Raw genomic sequence first — 21795 nt, forward strand, 5'->3', positions numbered from 1 at the left:
TAACATCCGCAGCAGAGGCTGAACGCTCGAGAGCCGCCAACCTGCCCTGCAGCTGCCGGATGTACTGCAGAAGTAGCTGTTCGTCCGCCATTACTAGCCAGACCCTGGAGCTAGTATAATGTTAGGGCTAGCGGAACGCAAAAAATAATAAAATAATAGTAAGGTGCGTTCGCAGCCCGGGGTCCACCGTGCAGGGGTGGTAAACTGCTGCTTAGTAATGGCGGAAGTATAAAGCGGTGTACAAAAGGTCACACGTGGGTTAACGTCACCCAGTGTGAACAAAAGCAAACTCTGTTAACTCACAGAGCCACGCTAGTGCAGAACATAAATGCCGGAGCGCACAGAAAGTGGTCATAGAACTCTGCCCCAAGGACATGGGGTTAGAGTCCCTCTAGACCTTCTGAGCGCGCGGCGTCACACCTGCGGACACCACTATAGACACTGACTATGAAGTGTCGAGCACGTGCACCGTGGACACTGATGCCTGTCTCAGACTCTGTCCTACCTACACCTAAGCCACACATGAGTACCAAGGGTAGGGGTTTCTTAATGAGTCATTCACCAGAGACATTCATACATGCATACAACACTCACTCCTCATAGTCTGATAATGCAGTCTGCAGTATACTAGCGCATGGCCGAGCGGCCATGCAAACCTTTTATAGCCGCATCCTTCCGGGACCTTCCTGACCTTTCTGATGGTCCAATCCGAGCTGGAGAAGGACCTGAGCATGTGACCTCCGATCTCCATTGAGAGATCGTCCCACAGGCATGCTCAGTGGACTGAAAGGAGGACTTAGTCCCTGAAGTAACTCGCTGCTGACCAGCATGCATTGCTATAGCTGGGCCAGAGGTGGCAGCAGCAACAAAACCCACAGAGCTGGTTTGAGCAGAGCGCCGGGATCGACGAGTCTGCTGAGTAGCTTCCTCTGCGGCTGAAGAGGAATGGGCGACTGCCGGATGCAAGGCTTGTGATTCCTGCTATGCAGCGACAGGAACCTGACGCCTAACACAGGAGACCATCACACATGTAAGTGTTATTCTAATTTATCATATAATAGACTGATTTGGACACGGCTGGGACAGGAGACTTTATTGGCTATAGGAAAGGATTTTATACTGGCACTGTTTACATGTGTTATAGGACCGTTGATGTTGGTCATTTCCACTATTATCGATTAGGAATTTTTTTGCATGATTATGTTGTGAATTACTCTGAGTGAGTTAAATAAAGGATAAATTGTATTGTCACGCTATACTGGATTTTGTCTTTTGTGATAATTGATGTATATCAGTTTTTGTGCCCTGGTCATTTGGATGGGTATTGTGTTATACTATTATACACATTAGTAGCTGGCAGAAAGTTCAACATTTAACAATATATCCCTTTTAGCGTTTGGAAAAAGTCCCTATAGAAATGAAAGAACTGGTGCTTTTGTTTTCAAGCTTTTTTTTATCAACACCCTATAATTCTGTGTCTTGTATGGTTGATATTGTAAGTTTACATGTTGAATTTAAATGAGTTGTTTCATCAGAGACAATCTCTTTCTTAAACCAACCACCAGAGATATCAGCTCATCTCCGCAAGTCCTACTCCTTGTACCACTAAGTAAAAACCTGATTTTGTTGGGGTAAACAACATGAAACCAGACATTTCCGCTGCAGGGGAATATAGCATAATATGGCACAGATTGAGAAGAACAGCTCTCAGTTATGGCTCATAAAAGAATGTCCTAAGTGGGAGATCTCTTTCCATTCACAATTCCGAAGTTCTCAAGCATGCAGAGGCAAATGTCTTCCATTACACCATGCCTCCCTCTTACCATGCCCAAATACCACCCTAGGACTATCTAAGGTTCTGTTCACATCTGCATTGGCAGCTTTTTTTTTTTGCAAAATGATGGCCATTCTGATGGAACCCGACACACTTTCTTTTAGGCTATGCTCACACTAGGCGTTTTTGATGCGTTTTTTTCTGCAGGAAAACCTCATCTCTTGGCAGGAATGAAGTTGGGCAAAAATGCTTTTTTTTGCACTTTTTTCTTGCATGTTTGTCTTGCTACATTTGTCTCTTGGGCATGCTGATAAAGTTCACTGCAAAAAAAAACCTCATTCTATTTAATCAGGTTTTGGCACAAAAAAAACCCACTGCAAAACCTGATACCTGCATTTTTTGGTGCGGATTTTCAGTGTTTTTTCCACGAAAACCGCAGAAAATAAGACGCTGAAAGAAGTGACATGCAAAACACAAAATACTGAAGACAAAACAACCCACTGTGCATGAGATTTCTGAATTCTCATAGACTTTGCTGTAAAACGCAGCTGAAAATTTGCATAAAAAATGCTGTAAAAACGCACTGTATTGGCTGTTTGTCATCTGTGCTGCAGGAAAAAAATGGACATGTCTCTGTGTGTTTTGTACGGACACACGGTCCCTGCATAGCGCCATAGATCATAATCGGTACGTGTAATATCCGTGAAAAAGACGGATGTCACAAATACTCAAAACATGGATGTATGAAGGGGGCTTTAAGTAAAGAGTTTGTGGAGCAACGCATACAGCACTTCACTGTGATTTATATTATATACTGAAAAGCATGGCAAAGATATGTCAGCAATCTAGAGTGGAAGCACTTGTAAGGACATGCTCTGTCCATGTTATCCCTCTTGTGTGAGGGTTCCTGCCCTCCGATTCTCGGATATCCCATGGTCGCACCTCAGTTTGCTCCGGCTGTGTTTCGTCTTCTCCTTGAAGTGGTGGCTCACTGGCTGCAAGCCTATTGTAACTGCTACCATAGTGTCAGAAACATAAAGATGGACCACCCATCATAATGACGGACAACCCACACTTCCATTGCAAGTTTTGTTTGTATGCTCTAAAAAGGACTAAACGGATGGTAAATAATAAAGAATCAATAAAAGTAGCTACAAGAACAAAATAAGCACTTAACATCCCATAAGATTTCTTTTCAAATTGTCTTTACTACTGTAAATTTTTTTGTTTTGTTTTGAAGGAACCCAAAATGCTACAGTAACCCACAAAGCCATCAGCATTTAATAATGACAATGCAACAGTTCCAAATAAAGGCTTCTAATAAACCTTTAGTCTTACAAGTGACAATCAATTGCATTTCATTGTATTTTGTCTTTGCTAAGGTTATACTAAGTTTTTTTTTTTTTATTATTATTATTATTATTATTTATATCCAACTACAGTGGGAAACGTCTTGCACTTTACTAGATTATAACTAAAGTGTTTACCATTTTTTTGTTTCCTAATGAATAAATTTCGGTTGATTATTCGCTGTACTGCGAGAAACAACATTGGAATGATTCTTCAGTAAGTCTGATAGTTCGCGAAAGAAAAATATAAAACAAGCGATCTAGCTTGTGTCTGGTCACCGCAGATGAGCTATGGGAAGAGAAAGTGACATATACTGTAAACAATTGTGCTGCTTTTACTTGAAATGCATGCAGTGGCAAAAAAAAAAAAATCAAATTAAAGATTATAAAAGGAGAAATAAAACAACATGACTTGCTATATACCTTTTTCTTTAACAACCATGTGTTTATCCTTGACTTGTAATGCTATCTTTGGAGCAGCATCATGCGCTTGGAAGGATAGACTATGCAGAGCGAATGTTGTCAATTGTCTCTTTGACAGGGACAAACACACACACACGTAAAATAAAGTCAAACGTCTCCAGTCTATGACGCAGGAGAATCAGACTCATTAATGTTTTAAGAATAAGCAGTTTCAGGCTTTTTTTTTTCTTTTTACTTGAACTGATGAAAAGGTAGTTATCTTGGTGGTGAAAATATCAGTTGCAGCGAGATGCCGAGGAGAATACAGATGGACAGATCTACATCGATCTCGGTCTTGTCTCCTGTTATTGCTGATTTAGTCTAAAAACATCCTTTTTTCTTACCCTCCTTTTACTGCATTTTGTAATTCCAAATTTCAACCTAAACACAAAAATCAAAGAAAAAGTACTTGGCAACTTAGGGTCATTGAAGAGCCGCTCAAGCTTAAATTGTTGATGCAACTGAGGGACAATGAACATATGAGATTGAAATGACGAATGTCAATTTCTTCTTAATTTTTTTTTCTTTCACAGTGACCCATTTTCTTGTCTAAAACCTTTCCTTCTCCAGAGGGTGTTCAGTGCCGAGTGACAGCATTTCTATCCAGGGTTGTCAGGAGGATTGCATGAGACCAGTGAGGCGTTTAGATGTCAAAGATTTCCCCTGTAGGACAAAACAAATACAGAAAAGTGTGTAAGGTTATAGTTTACGCCATTGTCAAGATTGATTCTGAGTTTATATAGAACAAATGATTTGAAAATTCATTAAAAGGAGAGATAACATGCTAAATTCGATCTATTAATTTTGGTCAATATGTCTATTAGGTCATATGAACTTTACAGAGGTATCCTCTGATTAGGACTCAAAGCTGCAGCTCGCGCTCTATCCATGTTTTGTCCAATTCCATGGATAGACCTAATACTACATATTCCCTTGAGGAGTTCTGCAGAAGAAATTAGCCCCTGACGGTAGCTTCTCGTGGCACAATCAGATGCTTGGCAAGAGTCTTGGAAGTCACAACTGGCACAATCAGTTGATGACTACATCAACCTCATTTTCATATTAGTAGAGTTCTAACTAGTATGATCAGTTGATTACCAGATCACTTTTTGTATTAGTACAGTTGTTTGTGATGAAACCATTCTTTTAAGCCCCTTTCATCCAGAAATCATTTATGCCTAAAAGTTTTTTTTTATTTTTGTAGTTTTTACATATAATCTAGTTGTATACAATTTAATACCAAAATGTAAAACTAACATACTCCTAAATAAATTTATGGTTCTTTACCATTGAGGCTCAAAGACAAAATCTATGTAATCCCCTCAGCTGCATTCCATCATCTAATGTGCTTAGGATTTCACATAATATCCATCTCCTGTATCCATGAAATTACAATCTTGATAACATTTACGAGCTTTCCTTAAATATCTGAGAGATTACTGAACATAGGGGAGATGTCATACACTCTTGGGAGAGTCGTCCTGGGCAAAAACCTCCTGCAAAAGTGCATTTCCCAAATGTTTCTTCTAACCCAATGCTGTAATGCTGGATCATCAAACGCAACATCTGAATGAACATAGTTACATATACAGTGGGTTTGGAAACAGTCTGAATACTTATGCCCATTTGATATTTCAGTTTTTCTTTTTTAATACATTTGCAAAAATATCTACATTTCTATTTTTTATCAATCAAGATGGGGTGCAGAGTGTACATTAATGAGAAAAGAACTTTTTTGCATTTACCAAATGGCTGCAATGAAACAAAGAGTGAAAAATTTTAAGAGGTCTGAATGCTTGAAAAAGATCTTTCTGATCGAAACATTGCCACAGCCACAGAAGGCAGATTAAATGTGAAGATTTATATTCACCAATGTCTGGAGCGCTGTTCTTTTCTATTTTGTGGATTTTACATTGATCCAAGATGGACTCCTTGGACAGAACGTGCGCCTTCTTATGGGTATGAGTGACTCGTGATTTTTGTGAGGTGCTGTCATCTATTATACTGGTTTACATACTCCAGGAGGCCAGTCCCCGATGACTTCTATTCAACCCCTCCCCTTGATTGGCAAGTCACTTCTAGTGATGAACAGGTATACTCGTTGCTCGGGTGTCCTCCGAGTATTCTGGCGTGCTCGGAGATTTAGTTTCCGTCGCCACAGCTGCATGATTTGCAACTGCTAATGAGCCTGAATATACAGTGGGTACGGAAAGTATTCAGACCCCTTTAAATTTTTCACTTTTGTTTCATTGCAGCCATTTGGTTAACTCAAAAAAGTTAATTTTCTTTCTCATTAATGTACACTCTGCACCCCATCTTGACTGAAAAAAAACAGAAATGTTGAAATTTTTGCAAATTTCTTAAAGAAAAGAAAAACTGAAATATCACATGGTCACAAGTATTCAGACCCTTTGTTCAGTATTGAATAGAGGCACCCTTTTGAGCTAGTACAGCCATGAGTCTTCTTGGGAATGATTCAAAAAGTTTTTCACACCTGGATTTGGGGATCCTCTGCCATTTCTCCTTGCAGATCCTCTCGAGTTACGTCAGGTTGGATGGTGAACGTTGGTGGACAGTCATTTTCAGGTCTCTACAGAGATTCTCAATTGGTTCAGGGCTCAGAGTTGTTCTGAAGCCACTCCTTTGTTATTTTAGCTGTGTGCTTAGGGTCGTTGTCTTGTTGGTAGGTGAACCTTCGGCCAAGTCTGAGGTCCAGAGCACTCTGGAAGAGGTTTTCATCCAGGATATCTCTGTACTCGGCCGCATTCATGTTTCCTTCAATGGCAACCAGTCATCCTGTCACTGTACCTGAAAAACATCCCCATAGCATGATGCTGCCACCACCATGTTTCACTGTTGGGATTGTATTGGGCAGGTGATGAGCATTGAATGGATTTCTCCCCACATACTGCTTAGAATTATCACCAAAAAGGTCTATCTTCACCTCATCAGACCAGAGAATCTTATTTCTCTTAGTTTGAGAGTCCTTCGTGTGTTTTTTAGCAAACTCTATGAGGGCTTTCATATGTCTTGCACTGAGGAGAGGCTTCTGTCGGGCCACTCTGCCATAAAGGCCCGACGAGTGGAGGGCTACAGTGATAATTGACTTTGTGGTACTTTCTCCCATCTCCCTACTGCATCTCTGGAGCTCAGCCACAGTGATCTTGGGGTTCTTCTTTACCTCCCTCACCAAGGTTCTTCTCCCACGATTGCTAAGTTTGGCTGGACGGCCAGGTCTAGGAAGACTTCTAGTCATCCCAAACTTCTTCCATTTAAGGATTATGGAGGCAACTGTGCTCTTAGGAACCTTGAGTACTTCAGAAATTCTTTTGCAACCTTGGTCAGATGGGTGCCTTACCACAATTGTGTTTCTGAGCTCCTTGGCCAGTTCCTTTGACTTCATGATTCTCATTTGGTCTGACATGCACTGTGAGCTGTGAGCAGGTGTGTGCCTTTACAAATCAAGTCCTACCAGTTTAATTAAACATAGCTGGACTTCAATGAAGGAGTAGAACCATCTCAAGAAGGATCACAAGGAAATGGACAGCATGTGACAAAAATATGATGTCTGAGCAAAGGGTCTGAATACTTATGACCATATGATATTTCCGTTTATCTTTTTTAATAAATTTGCAAGAATGTCAACATTTCTGTGTTTTTTTCAGTCAAGATGGGGTGCAGAGTGTACATTAATGAGAAAAAATGAACTTTTTTGAATTTACCAAATGGCTTCAATGAAACAAAGTATGAAAAATTTAAAGGGGTCTGAATATTTTCCGTACCCACTTTATGTGGGGGTTGCCTGTTTGTTAGGGAATTCCCACATGTATTCAGCCTGTCCAGCAGCTGTAAATCTTGCAGCTGAGGCGACAAAAACAATGTCTGAGCACGCCAAAATACTTGGAGACCCGAGCAACAAGCATACTCGCTCATCACTAGTCACTTCCTATACACTCACATATTAAATACTGTATAGACACCATAACATACACTTTATAATATACATACTATTATATACAGTCATGGCCGAAAGTGTTGGCGCCCTCTATATTGTTGCAGAAAATTAAGCATTTTTCCCAGAAAATTATTGCAATTACACGTTTTTACATACAAGTTTATTTCCTTTGAGTATATTGGAACAACAAAAAACACAACACGAATTGAGCATAATTTCACACAAAACAAAACTGTTGACACCCTCAACTTGATATTTGGTTGCACACCCTTTGGAATAAATAACTGCAATCAATCGCTTTCTATAACTATCAACAAGCTTTTTACGGCTTTCACCTTGAATTTTTGACCACTCTACTTTTGCAAACTGCTCCAGGTCTCTCATATTTTAAGATTGCCTTCTCACAACAGCAATTTTAAGATCTCTCCACAGGTGTTTAATGGGATTTAGATCCAAATTCATTGCTGGCCACTTCAGAACCCTCCGCTTTGTTTCCATTAATTTCTGGGTGCTTCTTGATATATATTTGCGGTCATTGTCCTGTTCGAAGACCCATGATCTAGGAAGCAAACTCAGCTTTCTGGTACTGGACACTATATTATGACCCGAAAACCTTTGGTAATCTTCATATTTGACTGTAGGCACTGTGTATTTTACGTCTCTGTGTCAGCAGTGGGCTCCTACTGGATCTCTTGCCATAGCATTTCATTTCATTCAAATGTCAAGGATAATTTGCAATGATTGTGATGCACCCTCAGCCTGCAGGACAGCTTGAATTTCCTTGGAACTTGATTGGGGCTGCTTATCCACCATCCGGATTATGCTGCGTTGCAACCTTTCAACAAATTTTTAATTACCGTCCACATCCAGGGAGATTAGCTACAGTGCCATGGGTTGTAAACTTCTTGATTATGTTGCACACCGTGGACAAAGAGACATCAAGATCTCTGGCGATGGACTTGTAACCAAGAGATTGTTGATATTTTTCAACAATTTTAGTTCTCAAGTCCTTAGACCATTTTCTCCCCTTTCTGTTCTCCATGCTTAGTGTGGCAGACACAGACACACAATGCAAAAATTTAGTCAACTTCTTGCCTTTTTATCTGGCTTCAGGTGTGATTTTCATATTGCACACACCTGTTACTTGCTGCACGTGAGTTTGTACGAGCATCATATGCTTGAAAACAAAGTTGTTTAGCCACAATTTTGGAAAGGTGCCAACAATTTTGAAGCGTGGTCAAACATTCTAGCTGAGAGGTATAAGAAGCTTGTTGATGGTAAAAGGAAGCAATTGATTGCAGTTACTTATTCCAAAGGGTGTGCATCCAAATATTAAGTTTAGGGTGCTAGTAATCTTGTCCGGCCCATTTTGGGGATTTTGTATGACATTATGTCCAATTTACCTTTTTTTTTCTCTGTTTTTCTTGTTTTGTTTCAATACATACAAAGGATAGAAACATGTGTATATCAAAACATGTGTAAGTGCAACAATTTTCTGGAACAATTTAAAGGGTGCCAACACTTTTGGACATGACTGTATACCATATACTATACAAGTATACACACAAATATATACATTATTATCAGGGTCAGCATTGGGAGAGGGGGGGAACTGAACAATTGCCCAGGGCCGGTATCCCCAAAAATGACCAGTATACTGTGTGTAGGGATATGTGGGGGCCATTATACTGTGTTGAAGTCATTATACAGTATATAAGGTTGTGGGGCACCTACCCTTAGAGGTTGTAGTAAATGACAGAAGATTATTGTTAGCAATTCTAAATATGTATATTATAAAGAGGTCAGGAACAGAAACTGAGAGCGAAGGGTCCTTGTGCAAAAATTGTGCATGGGTCACCACCTCTAAATAACACATCATACCTTAAGAACAAGTTGTAAACACATAAGCATCATACACACATGACTCACACGTCCCACAAGCACCATGTACACACATCACACAAGTACAATGCGCGCACATTACATAAGCATCATGCACGCTCGTCACACAAGCACCATGCACGCATATCACACAAGCACCATGCACACACATTACACAAGCACCATGCACACACATTACACAAGTACCATGCATATACATTACACAAGCACCATGCACACACATTACACAAGCATCATGCACACAAGCACAGCAGCTCACATGAAACAAGTGCAGTCAGGGCCGCCATCAGGGCATTACTGCCCTGACTGGCATATGGGGCCCGGTGGGCAAAGTGGGCCCACATTGGGCCCCGTCTCATCTGCTCACCAAGCCCTACCGGCAGGCTAAACTGGGCCCTGACCAGCGGAGCTGCGGCAGTTCAAATCTATTGACGTGCGGGCTCGGGCCCACATGTCGATAGTTAACTGACGCCAGCCAATCGTCATTCAATCACCGGCGAGTACGCGCTTCAGCTGCGTGAAGGGAGCTTTTTTTTTTTATTGAAAGCAGCAACCTGGGGGCCCGGGGCAGAATGTGAGACATGGGGGCAGTGGCAGAATGTGAGACAAGGGATGGGGCAGAATGGACAAGGGGGCAGAATGTGAGACATGGGGGCAGAATGTGAGACATGGGATGGGGGCAGAATGGACATGGGGCAGAGGCTAATGAAGGGATATTATTACTGCAGTGATGTATTTATTTTATTTTTTTGAGGATACTGTTTTAAATGGGGGTGGTCCTGTTACTGTGCAGAGTGACACTATGTCACCTTTTTTTCTTCATCTGGTGTGGTGTAGAAGTTGGGAAAAAATTAAGTAATGTGTTCTGCAAGTGGAGCTCTAGATAACTGTGTTATTTCCTGCAGAGACAAACCCTGGTTGGAAGACGTGATGGCGGTCTGTGCTGTATACACTATATACAGAGTGACTTTCTACAGTGTCACCTGTGATCACTGTATTACCTGTGCACTGACACTATACACCGTGTTCCTGTGCACAATGTCACTAGTGATCACTGTATTACCTGTACACTGGCACTATATACAGAGGTCCTGTGCATAATGAAAACCGGTGATCACTGTATTACCTGTACACTGACACTATATACAGAGTTCCTGTGTTTAAATGTCACTGGTGATCATTGTATCACCTGTACACAGACACTGCATACTAAGTACAGATCTCCTGTGTATAATGGCACTTTTTGTGATAGTATTATGTTTTTTTATTAATGGTCAGTATTGTAGTATTCAGTCACCATGTGGTGGTAATATGTGGTCTGGTCATGGTGTGGCTATTTTTTCCTTGTATGTAGTTGGTCACCATGTGGTGGTAATATGTGGTCTGGGCATAGTGCGTTGGTATTTGTCCCTTGTATGTGCTATTATTTTGTCACTGTGGTGGTAATATGTGGTCTGGTCATGGTGTGGCTGTATTTGTTCCTTGTATGTAGTATTATAGGTCACTATGTGGTGGTAATATGTGGTCTGGACATGGTGCGGTGGTATTTGTCCTTTTGGATGTGATATTATAGGTCATTTTAAAAATTGAAAAATAAATAAAAAATTTACCTAAATTGTATTGGATATTTTAACAAATGTTTAATAGGTTAGAGTAGAGTAGGGCCTGGCCAAAAGAGTCTACCTTGTCGTGGTGGCAGATTTAAAAAATCTTTTGGCCAAAACAAGAGTTGCTGGCTATATGTGTGATCTGGTGAATGGAACTGTTAATGTGTGATTGGTGAGAAGTGGAGATTTTCCAAGAGAGAGCGGTGGGACTATGGACAGTTGGAGGGGTGGAGGGCTGGGGTGCGGTGGAGCCTGGGCGGAGTCTCAAGGGGGCCCTAAAAATTTTGCCAGTATGGGGCCCCAAAGTTCCTAGTGGCAGCCCTGAGTGCAGTGTACATACATATACAGTACAGAACATACACAACACCAACACATTCTAAACATGACAGTAATGTCACACTATTGCTTACTTACCTCATCCAATCCTGTCTCTATTCCACCAAGATGCATCCTGCATTTAGAGTAGAGGGCCCTAAATGGTAAGCTCTGCCCCCAGGTCAACAAATTTAAAGAAGTTATAACACCCTTCTTAAAACTTTATGCCACAACTTTATGGCACACGCGGGTCAATGTGCAGCTGCTCTGAGCCTGGAGACTTCACACTGCTCACAGACACAGAGCAGTCTTCAGAGTCTCCCGTATCAATCAGGCTGCACACAGCATGAGAAGAGGAGCCGGAGAGTGAAGCAGCCATTGCTTTACCCTCACAGGATGTCCTGATGCCCACACCACACGTCAGAGAAGGATGCTGTGCTCAATGTGCTGTCTGACTGCAGGAGGTGGAATGAAGTTGTCTCTCTCGCTCAAAAAGGGCACACCAGGGGTTTCACCGATACCTTGCCCGGCCAGTCCGCCCCTGACTAGGATCATCGAGAACGTCACTGCAAAGTATACAGATTTATGTGCTCGTACAGTGGTTTTAGGAATATGACCCCCTTAGACTATCATTTCTTCTGCGGTGTTGCTCTGTCAAGAGTGAGAGAAGAGGGTTGCATTGACAATCCAACACAATGGGCAGCACTTTGAACACATTTTATAAGTGGTCATAAACTTGTAATTAACTCATGAAAGAATAAAGTTATGTTACAACCAAGCACACAATTGTTTTTCTTGTGAAATTCTCAATAAGTTTGATGTGTCACATGACCCTCTTCCCATTGAAAAAAATAAAGTTGGATCCAAAATGGCTGACTTCAAAATGACCGCCATGGTCACCACCCATCTTGAAAAGTTTCCTCCCCCTATATGCTAATGTGCCACAAACAGGAAGTTGATATCACCAACCATTCCATTTTATTTAGGTGTATCCATATAAATGGCCCACCCTGTATATGGCATCCAGCCAAGTAGTCAACTGTGTGAGTGGCCCACCAGTTATCAGCCCATTAGGGCAGATTGCCAGTCTGGACTTGGTGATGATCATAGTGTTTGTAACTATCTACTCTTTATTTTATGCTACTTCACCAAGGTGTAACTGAGAAGTGTAATATTTCTTTTAACATATTCTGATTGGCTGTCAGCACTATGTAAAGTTAACAGAGGACATTAACCACTAGCCACCACTAAGGACATAGTAAGAAAAGCATCAAAAGTAACATGCTACATATCTGTGACGGATTTTATATGGAGTTCCAAATAAAGCCTTGAAGTTTTAATCCTTGCTGATGCTGGACCTTATTTGATTTTTTGCGATTGTAAGTGTCTGCACTTGTTTTTGAAAGGCAGAGCAGCCTGCATATTCCTATAAAGAGGGACACCGGAAAAAGGTGTACCATGTGATATTTATATTTCTTTGTAACAAATGTATATCGTGAACAGATGACATCCAGACTTATATGACTACATATTAGTTTTATCTTCTGCATTCAATACGGACTACTCTTAAGCCCCCGTCACACTAAGCGATGCACCAGCGATCCCGACAACGATATGACCTGGTCAGGATCGCTGGTGTGTTGCTACATGATCGCTGGTGAGCTGTCAAACAGGCAGATCTCACCAGCGATCAGGACAGCGACGACGCGGGTTACCAGCGCGGCGCTTAGATACCCGCTGTTTATCTTGGATACCAGCTCCCAGTGCAAGCACGCTGGTATCCAAGGTACACAGTGGGTAACTAAGCCATGCGCGCGCTTAGTTACCCACTGTTTACCTTGGATACCAGCTCCCAGCGTCTGCTTACAGCGCTGGGAGCTCGCTGATTGACGGTCTCCCGCTGCCACACACAGCGATGCGTGCTGGCCAGCGGGAGACCAACGATCAAAAAAAGGCCCAGGACATTCGTGCACGATCAGCAATACCCAGCGGGGGGGCCGGTCGCTGATAGGTGTCACACACAGCGAGATCACTGCTGAGTTCGCAATTGCGTCACAAAGCTTGTGACTCAGCAGCGATCTCGCTAGCGATCTCGCTGTGTGTGACGGGGGCTTTAGCCTGTGCGACAATAAACTGTATTTGAGACAAAAGTCCTTTGATAAATCTAGGTAATGAGGAAAAACAGGCACACAATATGACCTGGATAAAACTGATGTGCTAGTAGGGTTTAAGGTTATGCTAACCTGATAGCATGTTGGGAACACACTGTCAGTAGAATCAAGTAACTATATAGAATTTGTCTATTTCAGCTGGATGTATATCTGAGGACGCATATTCAGCTGAAATGTATTGTGGAAAAGAGAACCGCCAGGTCCCTGCAGCGCAGTGCATGCCGGCGGCCAATCAGAGGCTGACAGCTGACATCGGAGTGCAAGACGCAGGCAGCCCATAGCAATGACGACATGCGTTGCCCATAGCAGGCACACCAAAGTTAGTTGCCAGCCTCTACACCAGCTATATACTGTAAGAGGAATTTTCACTGCACACTCAGAAGTCTTACAGAAAAGTGAAATTTATTAGAATATTCCTAAAAGAACAAAACTGCATCCTGTTACAAGATCTTTTAACACCATGCAATTTTGCACTTTTAGCAGTTTTTTAAAAAAGATTCAGGTTGAGTCGAAACGTTAACTGCATCTGCAATCACATTTATGATTGGAGATGCAACAGTTGTTTAACTTTAACAACTATTCTAATAAATTTCACTTTACTGCAAGAATTCTGAGTGTGCAGTGGAAATTTCTCACAAGTTTACTGTTGGTACTCCCCCGGCCACTGGCACCTCACATATCTTCACCAGTGAGTGCACGCCGTTTAAGTGAATATTCTGAAAAGGACGCCGCCTGTTGTAAAAGCAGCGGATGGTGAGAAGAATCTTTTTTCAATGTGTTGGAGAACAGTGGCAGAACAGGGAGTAACAGGATGTGCCCAGGAGCTGGGGCATTGTACCAGGAAAGGGCCCAGGATGGTGGACATATATTAGTGGAAGTGACCAGGATGGGGACATTACCCCAGAATGGGGGACATTATTACTGAAAGGGGCCAAGGATGGGGGACATACACTGGAATGTAAAAGTCAAAATGATTGTTATTGTGAACAGTTAAGTAAGTTCAAGTTGAAATGATCGCTAAAAGACCTAAAGTTAAATCTGGCACATTTCCTTTGTATTTTAGGCAAATATATATACTGCTCAAAGAAATAAAGGAAACACTATCAGCCTGTTGCAAATGGAATAGTGTTCTCTTTAATTTTTTGAGCAGTATATATATTTTTTTTTCATCTTTGACATTTAAAAAATTAAAAAGAGGAAAATGAGCAGATGCAAAGGTTTGGACACCCTGCATTGATACTACCTACTAGCCACCCTTTTGAAAATAAATGCTTTTTGTAGCCAGCCAAGAGTCTTTCAATTCTTGTTTGAGAAATTTTCATCCATTCTTCCTTGGAAAATTGTTCCAGCGCTGTGAGATTCCTGGGTCGTCTTGCATGCACTGCTATTTTGAGGTCTAGCTACAGATTTTCAGTGATGTTCAGATCAGGGGACTGTGAGGGCCATTGTAAAGACTTCAGCTTGCGCCTTTTGACATAGTCTCTTGCATATTTTGACGTATGTTTAGGATCATTATCCACTTGCAGAAGCCATCCTTTTTTCATCTTCCGATTTTTTTTTTACAGCTGGTGTTATGTTTGCTTCAAGAATTTGTTGAAATTTCATTGAATCCATTCTTCCCTGTACTCATGAAATGTTCCACGTGCCATTGGCTACAACACAACCCCAAAGCATGATTGATCCACCCCCATGCGTAACGGTTGTTTTTTTTTCCCCATAAGAATTGAGGCAGAGACTTGTGCTTCTTGTCTACATTCTTCTTTAAGTGGGTTATAACTTTGATTACAGAATCCTTAGTTTTTTTCTAAAACGTAAAGAAAATCTGTTTGAGTGGAGTTGGCTGAAGTTAAAGGGAACTCATCAGGCAATTCCTGCTGCCTAAATGGGGGGCAGGACGAATCGCAGCCTGGCTGCACAACTGTAGCCAGATATATTTTATCTGATTGTAAAATAGACTAGACTTGTACTAAGCAGAAGTGCGGAGTCTAGGGGTTTCCCTGGTTTTCGCTTGTGTACAAAGGCTCTAAAACAACCAATGCGGCAGATATGGAAGGCAGACTGGCAGATAGAACATCAGCAGCAGACAAATTAGAACTGGTCAGGAAACAAGCTGGGTCAAGGTATGGCAATACTGAACAAGTGAATACCTCCGACAGGAACAGGAACTTAACAGACCTTATTGTTTTGTGATTGGAAAGAAGGAACCCTAAGAAGACTGATGCAGCCAGGCACTGGTCGTAAAGAAAGTGATTTGGCACCTACTGTATCCTCACCCATTACTAGTAGACTGTGAGCCCTCGCAGGCAGGGTCCTCTCTCCTCCTGTACCAGTCGGTGACATGTATTGTGTAAGATTACTGTACTAGTTTTTCATTATGTATACCCCTTTTCACATGTAAAGCACCATGGAATAAATGGAGCTATAATAATAAATAATAATAATAACTTGCTAGTTTTTTTAGGAACTGGGAGTAAGCATAATAAATAAAGGGAGTAAAAAAAACCTTTACAATATTACTTATTACTGTTATTCTCCTTTTCAGCACAAATGCCAGGCTTTGCACCTTTCTTCTTTGTTTTCCTTGTTTTGCAGTAGTTCAGGTATCTCAGTTAACTCAACGAAAACCTCTGGCATCATCAGCCTAGGCTTTTTAAAGGGGTTGTCTGGCCTAAACTGATAAGTCTGCAGTCACTCTGTGTGACTGCAGACTTATGAATTCCCGCCAGCGCACGCACTATGTGCTGCGAGAATTCACTGGTTTCTGGGCCAGGAATGGCAGTTATGTATGCATACTCTCGGGCAGAACCTGTCTAGTTGGCATAGCCTCACTCTATTCACTACTATTGAGAAAGACCGCGCCACGTCTAGAGACACAGCCATCCAGTGCGTGTGGCCATCTAGCGGGAACAGCCTTGCTCAAGAAGAGTGTATGGATTGAGGCTGCACCCACTAGGTGGGCAGGAGTATGCATAACGCATACATCATAGGCGAATCCTTGCAGCACACAGTGAGTGCACTGGGGGGATTCCTAAGTCTGCAGTCACATAGAGTGAGTGTGGCTTATCATTTAGACTGGACAACCTCTTTAAGGCTGGCTGTGGCAGAGGTCAGGGTTTTGGATATTTAGTAGCCTTGTCAACATTCATCTCAAGTTTGCAAAATATTTGATGATACATCTCTTGGCTCAGCTACATCTAGGTGACTCATCTTCTCAGCGTTTCTTAACTTTCACTCTCCAACCCAAATTATTTCCAAGCTTAGCCCAACTTACTAGGTGTTGCGAGAAGTTCATAACTAAGGGGTTGGTGTGAACAATTGTTTTCAGTCATGTTCACATCTGGCCTCTCCAATCAAGGTAACTCATCTATTCAAGTGTTTATCCAGTTTGCATTTACTTCTCAGTTTCATCACTGCTATTAGCAAAGGACCTTCTGGGAGATACTAAACTGCATTTATTTCTCAGTTACATTGCTGCTATTAACCACTGCCCTGCTGGAATGTACCATACTGTATTTATTTATTGAATGCATTGCTACTATTTAACCAGTACCATGTTGGAAAATACTAGACTGTAATTACTTCTCTGTTACACCACAGCTATTAAATATTCCCTTCTTGGAAGATACCAGGCTGCATTTACTTTTCAGTTACTGAGTTGATGTCCTATTCCCTTTAAGTGTCAGATGTCATTGTGTTTCTAAACCTACTAGAGTGGATGGGCTTTTTAATGACTGTTGCAACCTTCAGTCAGTCTCATCACTTTTGTTGGAAGCTTATGAAGAGGCTATTAAACTTGATATTTTCACTATTTCTATGAGATGCACTCATTGTGGTTTGAGGACCCTAACACCCAGACCTTTGCCTCTCCATTTTCCTTCTCAAAAATTACATTATAATTATAGCAACATTTCTTGCAAATAGACTTTAAAGGTTTACAGTATTCCCAAACTTTTAATAATCCCCTATCTCTCAGATAGAGAATATTTTACTAATTGGGGGAACTGAGCACTGTGATCGCCATGACTCTAGAACCAGCAAACAGACTCTGCAAAGCCCAGTCTTAAGTGGAGCAAAGGTGCACGTGTGCTACCTGCACTCCATTCATTTTCTATAGAATTGCTAGAGAAGGACAATTAAGGTACTGTCACACTTAGCGATGCACCAGCGATCCCGACCAGCGATATGACGTGGTCAGAATTGCTGGTGCATCGCTAAGTAGTCGCTAGTGAGCTGCCACACACGCAGATCTCAACAGCGACATAGCAGGGGTCACGGGTCGCTACTTACCTGTCAGACGAGGTGATCCTGACATCCTCCCACCCGCGTTCACACATCGCTCGTCGGCGCCACAGGAAGCCCAGCAGGAAGCTGACGACGAGAAACGGTCCAGGACTTTCTCGCGCGATCAGCGATAACCAGCGGGGGAGCCGGTCGGAGGTAAGTATCAGACATAAAACCAGTGACGTTATAGCGACATTGCCAGCGATATTGCTTAGTGTGACAGGCCTTTTACACAGCTTTGTCATCAGTCCCACAGACAATGAATTGGGAGGAGGTGGAGCATGCACAGCCCTGCTCCATTCAAGTTCCCAGATTCTAAAGCTCCAAAAATGGGATTGTGACAGGTCTCAGCAGTCAGAAACATAGCGCTGAGAAAGTTATTTCTTATACTTTGGATAGGGGATATCTTTTGAATAACAATTTAATACATTTTTAACTAATTTGAAGACCTTGGTGCATTTCTCCCTCCTAAATATTCAGCACTATGTATACGATTGTTCTAAAGAAAAAGTGATTCTTTTCCCTATACACCAGGACCAGAGAAATTTCATATCTGGGAAAGCATTGATATAAAAGGCAGAATTATTTTCTTCAATATTTATCCTGCTAAGTCAGCCTCGCTTTGCGCTCTCATTATATGTTGTAAAGTGTTTTACTTTTTAATGGCTTTTTAATGGCTCTATTTATGTGAGGTTTTCACAAAAAGGTCAATAAATGCTAGAAATGCCTTGGCTGGTTGCAGCTCCTGTATACTGCCCCATAGACCAGTGTTAGGACCTTGCAAACACATTGTTGTAAGAAAAGTTCCCTTAAGACACTTTCTATAAAGACCATCGTAGATTGGTTTTAATGGGAACCTGTCAGCATGATTGTGCACCGTAAACTACAGACACTTATATAATCATATTGCCGATACTATATAAATCCAAAACCAAAAGGTATAGTAAGAAAGATGCAAACCCTATTTGAATCCAAAGTCAATGATATTATAAGGATGCAAACCCCAAACTTTCATTCTTTCCTGTGATATGTACCGGCTTCCTATTGGCTGCCTGGGGTATATAACCTCCTGACACACTCACCTTCGACATGCCCCCGGAAGAAGCGATTGCGAAACGCGCGTTGGGGTAGGGGAGGTCACGCCACGCACTCTCACAGATGCCTGCTTACATGAGGTAATTGTCTCTTTGTACTTTTTTTCTTCATTACACTTAGGATTGTTTATCCATGATGACGTTAGTTATGCTGATGGGACTTGATTATGCTGGCACCATTTGTGCACTATAGTATCTAGGTCTACATGTAACTAGCATATAGTTAACATAGTGTCTGTACCTTCACCCGCTAATTTATGCTTAATTGCCTAAGATATATGATATTTATGTATATGATTACCTACATTATATATAGACAATAATTTTTGTTGCCTTTTTGGCGTTCTAATTCCTCCTGCTGGGCATTTTTGTCTTTTTTAATTAATTTTAAACTATTTCAATAAACTTTGTTTTTATTATTGCTGGGTCTCTTCAGTTCGGCAATATGAGTATATAAGTCTGACTTTTTTTGTATTCTTGTGGTTAATGAAGTGCCAGTATACTTAGTATAAGGACTATTTCTTGATTCATTAAACTACAGACACTGTCAGATTGGCACAGATATACGGATTAAAATGATACCTTGGTTGATGAAATCCTTCTTGTGGTTGTTGTTTAATCTTTATTTGCAGTTTTGAGTTAATGATATGCTCGTGCTTCGGGGCGGGCCTGTGTGGGGGGTCTTCATGTGGTGCTCTGATTAGCTATTCATACTGATGGCTTCTGACAGGTCACTGATCCCTCAGTAACCTGCCCCCTATTTTACATACTGAATATTATATATATATATATATATATATATATATATATATAATAAAAAAGGTACCTGCACTGCAGCATAATCAAATGTATATTGTGCATTTTCTTATTTTATTTAGTGGTATAAATAAATAAAAAAAAAAATTCTGTCTCAAAACGGTGCCAGCCGCATCTGCGCAGTAACATCTATCGGTGATCTGATAGCTGCTACAGCACAGGAGGCGCCATCTTGGTGGAGACAATTTTTTCTCTCTAGTAAGATGCCGCCGGCGCCTGCGCACTAGTATCTAATGGATCACCGATCGATGTTACTGTGCAGGCACGGCTGGTGCCATTTTGAGACAGATTTTTTTTTTAATTTATTTATACCAGCAAATAAAATAATTAGGGCATTAGTGCTAAGCACTATTGTTAAAGAAACACTCCTGCTCCCATCAAAATTTGTATCCTCTAAAATATGTTGCAATCTTCACAATATATAGCACTGTGTACTTACTATTGCTAATTTTTCTTTTCTATCCAGCTAATTCTTCTCTTTTTCCATTAGGTGTATGACATCACATGATTAACCCCTTAAGCCCCAAGGGTGGTTTGCACGTTCATGACCGGGCCAATTTTTACAATTCTGACCACTGTCCCTTTATGAGGTTATAACTCTGAAACGCTTCCATCGATCACGGTGATTCTGACACTGTTTTCTCGTGACATATTGTACTTCATGTTAGTGGTAAAATTTCATTCCTATAACTTGCGTTTATTTGTGAAAAAAATGGAAATTTGGCGAAAATTTTGAAAATTTCGCAATTTTCCAAATTTGAATTTTTATGCCCTTAAATCACAGAGATACGGCACACAAAAAACTTAATAAATAACATTTCCCACATGTTTACTTTACATCAGCACAATTTTGGAACCAAAATTTTTTTTTTTGTTAGGACGTTATAAGGGTTAAAAATTGACCAGCAATTTCTCATTTTTGCAACACCATTTTATTTTTATGGACCACATCACATTTGAAGCCACTTTGAGCGGTCTAAATGATAGAAAATACCCAAAAGTGTTACCATTCTAAAAACAGCACCCCTTATGGTGCTCAAAACCACATTCAAGAAGTTTATTAACCCTTTAGGTGCGTCACAGGAATTTTTTGAATATTTTTAAAAAAATGAACATTTTACTTTTTTTCACAAAAAAATACTTCAGGTTCAATTTTTTTTATTCTAACAAGGGTAACAGGAGAAATTGGACTGCAAAAGTTATTGTGCAATTAGTCCTGACTACGCTGATACCTGATATGTGGGGGGGGACCACTGTTTCAGCGCATGGCAGACCCCAGAAGGGAAGGAGCGCCGTTTGACTTTTTCAATGCAAAATTGGCTGGAATTCAGATCGGACGCCATGTCGCGTTTGGAGAGCCCCTGATGTACCTAAACAGTGGAAACCCCCCACAAGAAAGTGACCCCATTTTGGAAACTAGACCCCCCAAGGAACTTATCTAGATATGTGGTGAGAACTTTGAACCCATAAGGGCTTCACAGAAGTTTATAACGTACAGCGGTACAATTAAAAAATCATATTTTTTCCACAAAAATGATCTTTTCACCCCCAATTTTTATTTTTCCAAGGGTAACAGGACCCTAAAAGTTATTGTGCAATTTGTCCTGAGTACGCTGATACCCCATATGTGGGTGTAAATGACTATTTGGGCGCATGGCAGAGCTCGGAAGGGAAGCAGCGCCATTTGACGTTTTTGGCTGGAATTGAGATCGGACACCATGTTGCGATTGGAAAACCCCTGATGTACCAAAACAGTGGAAACCCCCCACAAATGACACCATTTTGGAAACTAGACCCCCCAAGGAACTTATCTAGATGTGTGGTGAGAACTTTGAACCCCCAAGGGCTTCACAGAAGTTTATAACATACAGCCGTACAATTAAAAAATCATACTTTTTCCACAAAAATTATCTTTTCACCCTCAATTCTTATTTTTCCAAGGGTAACAGGACCCTAAAAGATATTGTGCAATTTGTCCTGAGTGCGCTGATACCCCACATGTGGGGGTAAACCACTATTTGGGCGTATGGCAGAGCTCGGAAGGGAAGCAGTGCCATTTGACGTTTTTG

At 41.2% G+C, this 21795-nt stretch overlaps 1 protein-coding gene across 2 annotated transcripts in view; it reads right to left on the bottom strand.

The window, feature by feature from the left end:
* Positions 1–2962: 2962 nt before the first annotated feature.
* RGS6 (regulator of G protein signaling 6) overlaps positions 2963–21795 on the bottom strand; it is a 629091-nt gene continuing 610258 nt past the window's right edge. For both annotated transcript variants that reach the window (XM_073552710.1, XM_073552711.1), the window contains one exon: positions 2963–4248. In XM_073552710.1, the coding sequence (XP_073408811.1) occupies positions 4198–4248 (51 nt within the window). In that variant the 3' untranslated portion in view covers positions 2963–4197. The remainder of the gene's footprint in view (positions 4249–21795) is intronic.

Source organism: Dendrobates tinctorius, unplaced genomic scaffold (genome assembly GCF_039654945.1).
Source record: "Dendrobates tinctorius isolate UK_male_01 unplaced genomic scaffold, ASM3965494v1 ptg000194l, whole genome shotgun sequence".
In the NCBI taxonomy this organism is placed as follows: Eukaryota; Metazoa; Chordata; class Amphibia; order Anura; family Dendrobatidae; genus Dendrobates; species Dendrobates tinctorius.